Source organism: Oncorhynchus nerka, linkage group LG14 (assembly GCF_034236695.1).
Source record: "Oncorhynchus nerka isolate Pitt River linkage group LG14, Oner_Uvic_2.0, whole genome shotgun sequence".
In the NCBI taxonomy this organism is placed as follows: Eukaryota; Metazoa; Chordata; class Actinopteri; order Salmoniformes; family Salmonidae; genus Oncorhynchus; species Oncorhynchus nerka.
In genome coordinates, this window is record NC_088409.1 from 37740169 (window position 1) to 37755000 (window position 14832).

Genomic DNA, 14832 nt, shown 5'->3' on the forward strand with positions numbered 1-14832 from the left:
TCATTTACCTCTGTCCCTCATTTTAAGGTTGACCCTGTTACATGAAACTAACTCTCAATGGAATATGGTAACACTATTCTGTTTTAAATATATTTTTCAAAAGAAACTTTGTACATTTAACCTAGTCGATTTCTGTAGCCCCGTGTAAATCAAATTAGCATAATATCCCATAGGGTCTAACTGTGACTTCATCTCTCAGAGCAGTCATCCCTCGGGGTCTATGCTGCTACCTACTGATATGTCATCTCTCAGTGCAGTGCACCTCACAGGAAAAGTAGGGGTGTCGAAAGGAGTGGGCGTTCCGAAATGAACCATAATAGTAGAAGTGGGGCTTTCGAAATGAGTCTTACATGCTGACCACACCGGCAGGAGCGTTGCAAAATAAATCATTCAAGCTGCCCACGTGCTTGGTTCTACTTTTGACACACTGCAAGTCCCACCTCTCCCATCTCCTCATTGGTTTTTGGGAGCATATACCCACGTGGGTGAATGAAAGAAGAACTGAGGTCCACACTTCAGTCCAGTTGGTGGTGGTAATGCACCTTAAAGTTGGTTGCCAACCGACATACCAAAGAAGAAGAAGTCTGAAGGAGGCGAGATTAATAGAAACTAAGGTTTCTCCTTTTATCTGTGGATTAATTGTCGGAGTAGAGAACAGACAATTTGTGTGATTCAAAATTCTACAGAGATCCAGAAAAAAGGACCTTGTGCATTTCAGGTAAAATAACAACCTAATGTTTATATCCCAAGACAGGTTAGCTAGCAACAGCAAGCTAGCTAGCTAAATGTCTATGCATGTTTAATGTGTTTCGACCTGTCCACAAATTAATAGTTGGTTCAGAGTTCTATTGATATTTCAACCTGCTTGTCCTGATCGCGTCAGGTGTGGATGAACAAAATCAACATTCGTGCGATTGCCCAGTCTAGTCAGCATGTTAACACTAGAAGTGCTGGAATTCCACAACTACTAGAACCACCATGACTTGATATTTAAATTATTATTATTTAAAAAATTCTATAATAAATAATACATTGTAAAATGAATGCAGTTTTTATTTTAAGGTAGCAAACGTTAGCTAGCATTTACAAAAAAGTTCAAGTTACATACATGGCTACTGGTAGGTAACGTTCAAAGACACAGTGAAGACATTTTTTTTTTGCACAACAGAAATTCCTTACTGTCATCTCTGCAGACCTTGACTAACGTTCGATAACCCAAATTACATCTTGAGAGGAACCTTTCGAAACCCCCACTTCTCCTTATATGGTTCCTTTCGAAACGTCCACTTCTTTCGAAACCCCCAAATTTCCTGAGAGTTTCACTGCACTGAGAGATGACATACCAGTAAGTGGAAGTATGCTGTAGAGACCCTGAGGGATGACTGCTCTGAGAGATGATGTTGCAGCTGGACCACTCTCTTAAAACCTGTCAATTTCAGCTAGAGAACAGTTTTTTTCTGTTGCTTTGGTTGTGTCTCAATCCACCGCAACTGCCGTTCGCACTTCCGCAACTGCGGTGAAAGGTGACAGGTGAAAGGTGAAAAGTGACAGGGCTAGAGCAGTGTTTGTCAGGCCATGAAACATCCGTCTTCACACAAAATCGTCTGTAGTGTCCCGAATTGTTTGGCCTACTACGACCCCTCTATGGAAAGATGAGATTCTCACGGTGGTGTTCTCCGCTTTGCTCTACGACCCCCACAGGCATCTTGGGACTCGTCTGAAGTCGGTACAGCCGATCTGCCACCATCTTTCTGTAGCGTTCAAACAGTTTGGGCTACATACCAATATAACCCCCATGTGGAACGGTGTGAGTCTCACGGACACATTTTGTTCCAGGACGCCCATAGGCCTCACAAGACTCATCTGAAAGTTCCCCGGTACCAGTTCAAAAATCAATAGCAGTACAGTATATACAGTACATTTGGAAAGTATTCAGACCCCTTGACTTTTTCCACATTTTATGTTACAGCCTTATTCTAAAATGTATTAAATATATGTTTTTCCTCATCAATCTACACACAATACCCCATAAACTGGTTTTTAGAAATTGTAGCTAATTGATTCTAAACAAAAAACAGATACCTTATTTAAATAAGTATTCAGATCCTTTGCTTTGAGACTCTAAATTTAACTAAGGTGCATCCTGTTTCCATTGACTATCCTTGTTGTTTCTACAACCTGATTAGAGTCCCCCGTTGTAAAAAGCTATTGATTGGACATCATTTGGAAAGGCACACACCTGTCTATATAAGGTTCCACAGTTGACAGTGCATGTCAGAGCAAAAACCAACCCATGAGGTCGAAGGAATTGTCCATAGAGCTCCGAGACAGGATTTTGTGGAGGCACAGATCTGGGGAAGGGTACCAAAACATTTTTGCAGCATTGAAAGGTCGCCAAGAACACAGTAGCCTCCATCATTCTTAAGTTTGGAACCACCAATACTCTTCATAGAGCTGGCGTCCCGGCCAAAATGAGCAATCGGGGGAGAAGGGCCTTGGTCAGGGAGGTGACCAAGAACCCGATGCTCCCTCTGACAGCGCTCCAGAGTTCCTCTGTCGAAATGGGAGAACCTTCTAGAAGGACAACCATCTCTACAGCCCTCCATCAGTCAGGCCTTTATGGTAGAGTGGCCAGACGGAAGCCACTCCTCAGTAAAAAGGCACATGACAGCCTGCTTGGAGTTTGCCAAAAGGCACCTAAAGGACTCTCAGACCATGAGAAACAAATTGGTCTGATGAAGCCAAGGTTGAACTCTTTGGCCTGAATGCCAAGCGTCATGTCTGGAGGAAACCTGGCACCATCCCTACAGTGAGGCATTGTGGTGGCAGCATCATGCTGTGGGGATGTTTTTCAGTGGCAGGGCAAGAGACTAGTCAAGATTGGAGGGAAAGATGACTAGTCTCATAGAGATCCTTGATGAAAACATCCTCCAGAGTGCTCAGGACCTCAGTACTGAGTAAAGGGTCTGAAAACATCAAATAAGTTGTTTATTCTATTTTGGGATACTTCAAGGGGTCTTAAAATTGAAAATCAAATATCGAAAGGATCCTTGGTATGACCTTCTTTAAACAATTACATATATTAGCTTAGTAGGTCAGGTTGCTCTCAATGGTGCAGCTGTACAACTTTGAGCACCTGGGGACCCATGCCAAATCTTTTCAGTCTCCTGAGGGGAAAAAGGTGTTGTCGTGCACTCTTCATGACTGTCTTGGTGTGTTTGGACCATGATAGTTTGTTGGTAATGTGGGCACCAAGGCACTTGAAACTCTCGACCCGCTCCACTATAGCCCAGTTGATGTTAATGGGGGTCTGTTCGACCCGCCTTTTCCTCTGGTCCACGATCAGCTCCTTTGTCTTGCTCACATTGAGGGAGAGGTTGTTGTCCTGGCACCACACTGCCAGTTCTCTGACCTCCCTATAGGCTGTAATTGTCAGTGATCAGGCCTACCACGGTTGTGTCGTCAGCAAACTTAATGATGGTGTTGGAGTCGTGTTTGGCCACACAGTCGTGTGTGAACAAGGGGTATAGAAGGGGACTAAGTACACACCCGAGGGGCCCCAGTATTGAGGATCAGCATGTCAGACGTGTTGTTGTCAAACCTTACGACCTGGGGGCGGCCCGTCAGGAAGTCCAGGATCCAGTTGGAGAGGGAGGTGTTTAGTCCCAGGGTCCTTAGCTTAGTGATGAGCTTTGAGGGCACTATGGTGTTGAACGCTGAGATGTAGTCAATGAACAGCATTCTCACATAGGTGTTTATTTTGTCCAGGTGTGAAAGGGCAGTGTGGAGTGCAATAGAGATTGCATCATCTGTGGATCTGTTGGGGCGGTATCTGAATTGGAGTGGGTCTAGGGTATCCGGGAGGATGCTGTTGTGAGCCATGACCAGCACTTCATGGCTACCGGCGTGAGTGCTACGGGCGGTAATTTAGGCAGGTCACCTTCGCTTCCTTGGGCACAGGGCCTATGGTGGTCTGCTTGAAACATGTAGGTATAACAGACTCAGCCAAGGAGAGGTTGAAAATGTCAGTGAAGACACTTTTCAGTTGGTCTGTGCATGCTTTGAGTACACGTCCTGGTAATCCATCTGGCCCTGCGGCTTTGTAAATGTTGACCTGTTTAAAAAGGTCTTACTCACATTGGCTACCGAGAGGGTTACCACACAGTCATCCAGAACAGCTGGTGCTCTCGTGCATGCTTCAGTGTTGCTTGTCTCGAAGCGAGCATAAAAGGCATTTAGCTCGTCAGGTAGGCTCGCGTCAGCTTGCGTCTGGGTTTCCCTTTGTAGTTCGTAAAAGTTTTCAAACCTTGCCACGTCCAACTAGCGTCAGAGCCGGTGTAGTACGATTCAATCTTAATCCTGTATTGATGCTTTGCTTGTTTGATGGTTCATCTGAGGGCATAGCGGGATTTCTTATAAGCGTCCGGATTAGTGTCCCACTCCTTGAAAGTGGCAGCTCTAGCCTTTCGCTTGATGCGGATGTTGCCTGTAATCCATGGCTTCTGGTTGGGATATGTACGCACAGTCACTGCGGGGGCGACGTCGTCAATGCACTTATTTTTGAAGCCGATGACTGAGGTGGTATACTCCAATGCCATTGGATGAATCCCGGAATATTTTCCAGTCTATGCTAGCAAAACAGTCCTGTAGCGTAGCATCCGTGTCTTCTGACCACTTCCGTATTGATCGAGTGACTGCTACTTCCTGCTATAGTTTTTGCTTGTAAGCAGGAATCAGGAGAATATAATTATGGTCAGATTTAACAAATGGGCGGGGGAGAGCATTCTATGCATCTTTGTGTGTGGAGTAAAGGTGGTCTAGAGTTTTTTTCCCTCTGGTTGCACATGTGACATGCTGGTAAAAATGTGGTAAAACTGATTTAAGGTTGCCTGCATTAGGAGGGACGCTTTTGGATGAGCATTTTCTTGTTTGCTTATGGCCTTATAGAGTTGGTTGGTTGAATGCGGTCTTAGTGCCAGCATCGGTCTGTGGTGATAAATAGATGGCTACGAATAATATAGGTAACTCTCTTGGTAGACAGTGTGGTCTACAGCTAATCATAAGGTACTCTACCTCAGGCGAGCAATACCTCAAGACTTCTTTAATATTAGACATCGCGCACCAGCTGTTATTGACAAAAGACATACACCCCCACCCCTCGTCTTACCATATGTAGCTTCTCTGTTCTGCCGGTTCATGGAAAATCCCGCCAGCTCTATCTTATCCGTGTCGCCGTTCAGCCACGACTTGGTGAAACTTAAGATATTACAGTTCTTAATGTCCTGTTGGTAGGATAATCATAATTGTAGGTCATCAATTTTATTTTCCAATTATTGCATTTTGCAAGTAGAATGGATGGCAGTGTGGGCAGTGTGAGTTTATTCACTCGCCTACGGATTCTCAGAAGGCAGCCCGATCTGTGTCCTCTATTCCTCTGTCTTTTCTTCATGCAAATGATGGGGATTTGGTGCCTGTTCCCGGGAGAGCAGTGTATCCTTCTCGTCAGACTCGTTAAAAGAAAAAGCTTCTTCCAGTTTGTGGTGAGTAATCACTGTTCTGATGTCCAGAATGTATTTTCGGTCATAAGAGACAGTAGCAGCAACATTATGTAAAAATAAAGTTTACAAAAATAATTTACAAAAAATGCTGAAAAACTAAGAAAAGAGCACAATTGGTTAGGAGCATGTAAAATGTCATCCATCCTCTTCGGAGCCATCTTAACATGTGCCCTTAATGAACATGTGCTCTTTACATTTTCTTTTTACCAAGTTACACAACTGACCCACTTGTGGTTACTGTCAGCGTCATTGGGAAGTAGGAGAGGGTACGGGGGACGGATGGAGTAGGCAGAGACGTGGACCAAGACAACCAATCACCTCACCTCTGTGGGAGGAAGTGCATTGGACAGAGGTTGGCAGACCTACACTACCGTTCAAAGGTTTGAGGTCACATAGAAATGTCCTTGTTTTTGAAAGAAAAGCACATTTTTTGTCCATTAAAATAACATCAAATTGATCAGAAATACAGTGTAGACGTTAATGTTGTAAATGGCTATTGTAGCTGGAAACTGACGATTTTTTAATGGAATATCTACATAGGCGTACAGAGGCCCATTATCAGCAACCATCACTCCTGTGTTCCAATGGCACGTTGTGTTAGCTAATCCAAGTTTATCATTTAAAAGGCTAATTGATCTTTAGAAAACCCTTTAGCAATTATGTTAGTACAGCTGAAAACTGTTGTGCCGATTACAGAAGCAATATAACTGGCCTTCTTTAGACTAGTTGAGTATCTGGAGCATCAGAATTTGTGTGTTCGATTACAGGCTCAAAATGGCCAAAAACAAAGGACTTTCTTCTAAAACTCGTCAGTCTATTCTTGTTCTGAGAAATTAAAGTTATTCCATGTGAGAGATTGCCAAGGAACTGAAGATCTCGTACAACGCTGTGCACTACTCCCTTCACAGAACAGCGCAAACTGTCTCTAACCAGAATAGAAAGAGGAGTGGGAGGACCCGGTGCACAACTGAGCAAGAGGACAAGTACATTAATGTGTCTAGTTTGAGAAACAGACACCTCACAAGTCCTCATCCTTCATTAAATAGTACCCGCAAAACACCATTCTCAATGTCATCAGTGAAGAGGCAACTCCGGGATGCTGGCCTTCTAGGCAGAGTTCCTCTGTCCAGTGTCTGTGTTCTTTTGCATCTTAATCTTTTATTTTTATATGCCAGTCTGACATATGACTTTTTCTTTGCAACTCTGCCTTGAAGGCCAGCATCCTGGAGTCGCCTCTTCACTGTTGACATTGAGAATGGTGTTTTGCGGGTACTATTTAATGAAGCTGCCAGTTGAAGACTTGAGAGGCATCTGTTTCTAAAACATTTTCCGATAGCATATATGGAATGTATTTATTAGACTGTTATAATGTTGCAGTCAAAATGACCGCTCATTGGTTCAAAGTGGGTTCCCTTGAGGCCCGGATTTTTTAGTGTTAAGTACACACGTTTTGAAATACAACATTTTGAACAACACACGTTCTACAACTGTGTGCAAGGAAGAGTGAATGGTGCGTAGTGCAGTTGTGCCATTTCACCAAAACCTACACTTATGGATCCAAAAGGGTTTTCAAGAAATGTTACAAAATAAACCAACTCATCTTCCATTACTTGGAGATAGACAAAGAAATATTTCCCCATAAGACAACTTCAAAATTCATAGCAAATGCTCAGAGGAAGTCTGACTTCTCAGAATTAAGCCTTCTGTTATGTTACGTTTCCTTTTGTGTTAAACGTGAGAGCGACATGACATCTCTTCTCACATCTGCATCCCCTAAAACCAGACACTGCGAATCCGGGCTGCATGCACACACTCACACCATGTATGAGAAGAATGTATTTGATCAAATTGGCATGCAAGCGAGTTAACCCCTTCCTCCTTCTCAAGCACCCAGTGTTGTTTCAACGTAGTTGCACACCCAGTGCTGTGTTATCACTGTGTGAAAGGGTAAGTCAAGCCCAAAAGATTAATAATACAAAAGAGGAAAATTAAGCAGAAAACAAAACCAGTCACTTTTCCACAGTTGGTTTTATTTCCCTCAGCAGCAGTGAACGTCTCAATTGAGACAGTAGGAAAAATGCAGACAGAGGTCAAAGTAGAACAGTCTCCTGAAAAGATCCTCCCATAATTGCATTGAGCAAAATTCGTAACAATTCGTGTTACATCTGAGTGTTCTCATACTGATAATCAGACGTATTAGAAATGTAAGACATGAATAGAACCAAAAGGGAGAGTGTGTTCAGAACATTGGAACAGATCATAGTCAGTAGAAGGTCAAAAAATGACATTTACAAATTCGAAATCAAATGGACCGATGGAAGGCATAACCACATGCCTGCGCCATTTAGAGTTTGTCATAACCACATGCCTGCGCCATTTAGAGTTTGTCATAATCACATGCCTGCGCCATTTAGAGTTTGTCATAATCAAAGTTGACAACTTTAGTAATTAATCAAAAATAATGAACAGTCAAATTATCTGAAATGCTTGTAATGCATACCAGTACTCATTTATCCAAATGACCAAGAAGTATTGGCAGATTTCAAATCAGGATGAAGATTATCAGTTTCAATTATCATACCTGCTAGCCAAATTCTCTTTGACTAAATAAGCCACCATTGATACACAAAATCATCTATTTGCTGTATAGACACAGTTAGCCATGTTGCCGTGGAGTGCTCAACTTAAAACTCATAAGGCTGGTAATTCATCACTTTAAAAAATATTAAATGGAAGACAAACAGACGTTTTGACTTGGAAAACAATCTTTCACTAGAAATGAAATACACTTTCATGACATGCAGGCAAAATCAATACTGTTGCCTGCCGACATACAGCCCCTGTACTGGTGGCTCACCACTTCAGGAGTAGTAATACGTATATTGTGGTTTATTCCAGAACATCATAACACTTTATATTAAGTTGCCCTTATACCATGAAGTTACTCAAACTACTTTGGTAACTAGCTGTACACTGTACTGCAGAGAAGGAACATAACAATGCTTGAATTGCACTAAAAGGATAAGTGACAATATGTTTTACATTAATTAACAATCTAGTTACATGAAATAAGACTGAGAAAATTATATATTTGGTGTAACTACATGGCATTGCTGTAAAGAGTGAGCCTATAGTTTTTTTTCTCGTACATTCAGTCAGCGTTCCCCCAGTTTAACTCTTATTCAATTTTCGCCTAAAAGGACACCCAAATATAACTGCCTGTAGCTCAGGCCCTGAAGCAAGGATATGCATTTTCTTGGTATCATTTGAAAGGAAACACTTTGAAGTTTGTGGAAATGTGAAAGGAATGTAGGAGAATAACACATTAGATCTGGTAAAAGATAATACAAATTAGAAACCAACCGTTTGTTTTTTTTGTACCATCTTTGAAATGCAAGAGAAAGGCCATAATGTATTATTCCAGCCCAGGTGCAATTTATAAATAGTTCACTAGATGGCAGCAGTATATGTGCAAAGTTTTAGCCTGATCCAAGGAACCATTGCATTTCTGTTCCAAATGTTGTATCAAGACTGCCCAAATGTGCCTAATTTGTTCATTAATAACTTTATGTTCAAAACTGTGCCCGCTTCTCAAACAATAGCATGGTATTCTTTCACTGTAATAGCTACTGTAAATTGGACAGTGCAGTTAGATAAATTATTGTTAAAGCTTTCTGCCAATATCAGATATGTCTATGTCCTGGGAAATGTTCTTGTTACTTACAACCTCATGCTAATCGCATTAGCCTACGTTCGCTCAACCGTCCCGCAGGGGACCCACCAATCCTAAAGAAGTGAATCCCATGGCTTGGTTTTAATTCACCTGGATATGTGAAGACTCATTCTATGAGTGCACTTAACTCATTCTGGCTTACACTGGTGCGGCACAACTGATCACCAAAGGTACAAAAAAGGCAACCGGTCTTCTGTCGCAGCGTAGGTCAGTCTTCGAGAAGTGGCCTATCATTTCAAAGTTCAATCTACTTCCCCCCCTCACTTCTCCAGAGATCCATCTCTTTGGCTTTTAAATAGCCCTTATTGTAGAATTAAAACTAATAAGGCAAGTTAGAATTCTCTGGTATTTACAGTTGTGCAGTTAGTTGTACAGCTCTGCAATCAAGAACTAAGGTTTCTGTGACACTATTCTCATTTCATCTCAAGGGTTAGTCAGAAAGGGTTGCATGCAAGGTCCTCCCCCTCAATGACACCATTGTGATGGAGATCAAAGAAATCATTGCGGTGAATGAAAGTGTTGACATGCTTCTTTATTCCAGATAGAGAGCAGGGGGTGGTCAGGACTGGTTTCCTGAGGCCTGCATTAGCCAAGCCACTTAAAATAAAATACTGCAAAATGGTGCAAAAGTGGTGGCCACAGTCAGATTGGGAGGATGACTTGGGCTTCAACCTATAAGTAGAAGAGTAATACGTTGTTCTGAAGCATCACAGGGCACATTCAAATGTGCCAATGGCATAAAACCAGTACTGGGCCTTTAATCTCAATTGAGCTTAGCCTCTGTGTAGACATCCATTTTTGTAATTGTCAGTTAATGTCAAAAGCCACACAGTTTTCATGAAGTGTTACATCTTTGACGGATACTTAACTACATCCATCCAGTTTCTTAATGGCTAACGGATCAACCCAACTGAACATTCCAGACCTTCTCTGCTTTGCTCGGAGGCCCAGTCTGTCCCAACACAGGTAAGGCACCTGTCAGTCTCTCAGGAAGAAGACAACAGGAAATAGTTTAGGGGGGGCAGGGAGAGTGAAAAGCAGCCTTCATTTGGAGACTTCTGGGTTCTGAGCCTTCCTGTAAGGTTCTCCATATTAAAACTCTTGGCTGAATCAGTGCAATTCATGCGTTCAGGTCCGGTTTAAGAGAATCTCAGAATCTTAGTGGTTTTGTGGATCTTTGGCAGTTAAACCGGAGGTGTCGAGTTGGGTTTCCTGGGTTGTGACGTCCGTACTGGAGGTAAAGGGGCACGTCTATGTGAGATAGAGAGGGATATAGAAAGATAGAAAAGAAGGTCACCTCCAGCTTTTGTTACAATACTATACAACGCCAACTGTATGTGTCTACCTGCCCATTCATTTGACATCTAAACATTCATCAAATTAGCCGAACAATACAGCCACTGAAGTACCTGAAAGGGACAGCTGCAACAGGAGGGCCAACAGGTGGAACTGAAGTTATACTCGCTCCATGTTGCAGGGGGGCACCAGATGCAATGTACCCAGGGTGGGTGGGATGTGACGGGGGCTCTGAAGGCAAGGACTTCCTGGGTGCTGGTGGTTTTTTGGGTTGTACAAGGGCCTGAAGAAAATACAAAAGAAACATATAATACAATCCAGGTGTGATACAATGATTTTCGTTGATTATAGCCGATCGTCACAGAGTTTAGGTAACAGTGACAAGACAACTGAAAATGGAGGTGTCTAGACCAACTCCAATCCTTGGGGGCCTAATTGGTGTCACTTTTGCCCCAGCTAACACATGACTCCAATAATCAACTAATGATCTTCAGTTCAAAAACGTAATTAGTTTAAATCAGCAGTGTTTGCTAGGGATACGGAACTAGTGTGACCACTACGGCCCCGAGGACTGGAGTTGCATGGATGGGCTCTAGACCAAACGTAGATTTAATTAATTAACTTTTGGTTTAGTTAACCGTTCTGCTAATAGTACTAGAAATAATTTATGCGACTTGCTGTTATTGACGTGTTGAAGGTTGCCTGCTTGTACGTGGATGATGCAAACTACACTCACCGGCCAGTTTATTAGGTACACCCATCTAATACGGGGTCGGACACCCCCTTTGCCTCCAGAACAGCCTGAATTATTTGGGGCATTCTACAAGGTGTCAAACGTTCCACAGGGATGTTGGTCCATGCTGACTCGATGGCATCACGCAGTTTCTGCAGATTGGACAGCGGTACATCCATGCTGTAAACAGCCCGTTCCATCTCATCCCAAAGATGCTCTATTGGGTTGAGATCTGGGGACTGCGCAGGCCACTCCAGGCAATGTTTTTCCACTCCTCGATTGTCCAGTGTTGATGATCACGTGCCCACTGGAGACGCTTCTTGTTATTTTTAGCTGATAGGAGTGGAACAAGGTGTGGTCGTCTGCTGCAATAGCCCATCCGTGACAAGGACCGACGAGTTGTGCATTCCGAGATGCTATTCTGCACACCACTGTTATATTGGGCCATTTGTCTGTTTGTGGCCCGCCTGTTAGCTTGCACGATTCTTGCCACTCTCTTTCGACCTCTCTCATCAACGTGCTTTTTCGCCCACAAGACTGCCACTGACTGGATGTTTTTTGTTTGTAGCACTATTCTCGGTAAACCTTTGACACTGTCGTGTGTGAAAAGCCCAAGAAGGCGTCCATTTCTGAGATACTCGGCGCACCTGGCATTGACAATCATACCACGCTTAAAGTTGCTTGGGCCACTTGTTTTGTCCATTCTAACCTTCAATCAAACAGTCACTTAATGTCTCGATGACACGGCCACATGACTCACTGTCTGTAGGAGTGATCCATTTTCGTGAACGGGGTGCTGTACCTAATAAACTGGCCGGCGTGTGTATTTACACTACACCAATATATTAAGCATGGTTTAATATGCAAATGCAGTATCACAAATTAATACATTTCAGTTTGTACTTTAACTTTAAAATGCTAATTTCACCTAAATCCTTTTTTATTTTCAATTAGTTACCAACATTGTCATTACCTACAGCCATAGATTAGCTGTGCATTCTTTTGTAACCACCTTTTAGAGCCACTTCCAAGTGAGTGAATATTAAGTACTTTGATCTGCATTTGCACATAATTGTAAATTCAGCAATACAATACAATTCTGAACTAAAGCTTGATTAGTCTGATTAAGATTAATTGTCTCAAATCATTCAATCCATTGAATCAACCAATCAACTGCATACACATCAATTAACCACACAATCCCACCAATCAACCATTAAATCCCTCCACAATCAATTAACCAACCAACCACACTCGTCACATAAATCAACCAATCAGACCCAATGCCCACATGCAGCCATGTCTACATGCTACTCTGGTACCTGGCTGCCTGTTAGCACAGGGTCAGGGGGTAGAGGCCTGGTGGGAGGAGCCGGCCGACTCAACGATGGCTAGAATAACGGACGGAAACAGAAGAACAGGAGGAATAGATGGAGAGAATGAGAGTGAGGGGTGGAAGAGACCAACCAAAGGAAAGGGACTATTCGGGTATTCTAACAGAATACTGAATGAGACTCTACAGAGTAGTGTCACAATACTCAAATGTTCACTATTTGTACGATGAAAACAAACTTCAGACCAATTCCCATGCAATGAGACAAAGACAAATCATTTATAATGGCAAACCACAGAGACGAGACAGCTACCTCTATTTATTCGCCATCATGCTTAGTTCCATGCAGGTAACAAATGCACTCTAAAGTAATGGAATAGAATCCATTACGCTACTATTGACAAGACAGATTCCAATCATGGAAGTAGATGATAAGAGGGAAAGATGATTGACACCAGTGCTCCTCAAAGCCATACAGATGAGATGAATTTACCCACACTGAACAAAACTTAGAAATCAGCAACTTGACCAAAGACCATAAGATACTTTTTGAAGAACAGTGGTATGGAATATACACGGAGTGTACAAACATTAGGAACACATGCTCTTTCCACGACAGACTGACCAGGTGAAAACTATGATCCCTTATTGATGTCACCCGTTAATTCCACTTCAATCAGTGTACAGTAATTGAAGGGGAGGCAACAGGTTAAAGAAGGATTTTTAAGCATTGAGACAATTGAGAAATTAACTGTGTATGTGTGCCATTCTGAGGGTGAATGGGCAAGACAAAAGATGGAAGTGCCTTTGAACCGGGTATAGTAGTAGGTGCCAGGCGCACCGGTTTGAGTGGCTCGAGAACTGCAACGCTGCTGGATTTTTCACCCTCAACAGTTTCCCGAGAGTATCAGGAATGGTCCACCACCCGAAGGACATCAAGCTAACTTGACACAACTCTTGGAAGCATTGGAGTCAACATGGGTCAGCATCCCTGTGGAATGCTTGACACCTTGGAGAGTCCCTGCCCTGACGATTCAAGGTTGTTCTGAGGGCAAAAAGGGTTGCAACTCAAAATGAGGAATTTGTTCCTAATGTTTTGTACACTCAGTGTACATTGATTCTAGGGCGTCAGCTAGTTAACTATGTAGCTGTAGATTTGAATGTTATGTAATAATGCCAAGTGTTTTGTAGGCATCATCACATAATATTCAAGTCAAGTATTACAATTTACAAAAGTGATTGGAAATAAAGAGATAAAACAACTCTGGTGTGTGGAGCCACGGTCTTTGTCAACTAGTTCAATCATTGTCTCAGCACATAGGCTACTCTTCCAGATCTAAGCTGGGGATAGAGAGTTCGCTCATGTGGAGGGTTCTTTCGCTAAGTGACAGACTTACATGTCTAAACAGGAGAGTTAATCTTGTCCAAATTAAACCTTTGTTAAGCATTAGACGCTGTGGCTACTCTTGGCACTAAAAGGAAGAACATGCTCCCCCCCATGCTAGTAAGTAATGCTAAGTAATCAAAGTAATGCTGTGGTTAGTTTTCAACATAATTTAAGTCACCCTGTACATGCAGGTTTCCATTCAGACTGACTGACATTTTTTTTTAAATACATTTTTTAAAATATTTTTACCCCAATTTCGTGATATCCAATTGGTAGTTAGAGTCTTGTCCCATCGCTGCAACTCCCATACGGACTCGGGAGAGGCGAAGGTTGAGAGCCATGCGTCCTCCGAAACACGACCCTGACGAGCCGCACTGCTTCTTGACACACTGCTCGCTTAACCCAGAAGCCAGCCGCACCACTGTGTCAGAGGAAACACAGTACAACTGGCGACCGAAGTCAGCGTGCCACAAGGAGTCGCTAGAGCATGATGGGACAAGGATATCCCGGCAGGCCAAACCCTCCCCTAACAACGCGGCCGGCTGCGACACAGCCTGGGGTCAAACCCGGGTCTGTAGTGATGCCTCAAGCACTGCGAAGCAGTGCCTTAGACCGCTGCGCCACTCAGGAGGCCCCTCCATAGAATCCTTTTAAAGAAACATTGTGATGGCATGGCCCTCTAAACATAGATAGAAAAAGGGTGATTGCTTGAGAATCAACTGTGTTGGTGGTGCTGCTACGGCTACTGCTACGGCTACTGCTACGGCTATGGCTACGGCTACTGCTACTGCT

The 14832-nt window shown here is 43.0% G+C and overlaps 1 protein-coding gene across 5 annotated transcripts in view; it reads right to left on the reverse strand.

Moving 5' to 3' along the window:
• Positions 1 to 7567: 7567 nt before the first annotated feature.
• The window catches only part of LOC115140974 (disintegrin and metalloproteinase domain-containing protein 15-like), a 37738-nt gene continuing 30473 nt past the window's right edge, over positions 7568 to 14832 (reverse strand). For 3 of the 5 annotated variants that reach the window (XM_029679513.2, XM_065000041.1, XM_029679514.2), the window contains 2 exons: positions 10701 to 10870; positions 7568 to 10542 (listed from right to left, as the gene is read on the reverse strand). In XM_029679513.2, coding sequence (XP_029535373.2) covers positions 10476 to 10542; positions 10701 to 10870 — 237 coding nt within the window. In that variant the 3' untranslated portion in view covers positions 7568 to 10475. Of the gene's footprint in view, positions 10543 to 10700; positions 10871 to 12642; positions 12712 to 14832 lie in introns of all 5 variants that reach the window. The other 2 variants (XM_065000040.1, XM_029679512.2) reach the window with 1 other exon arrangement.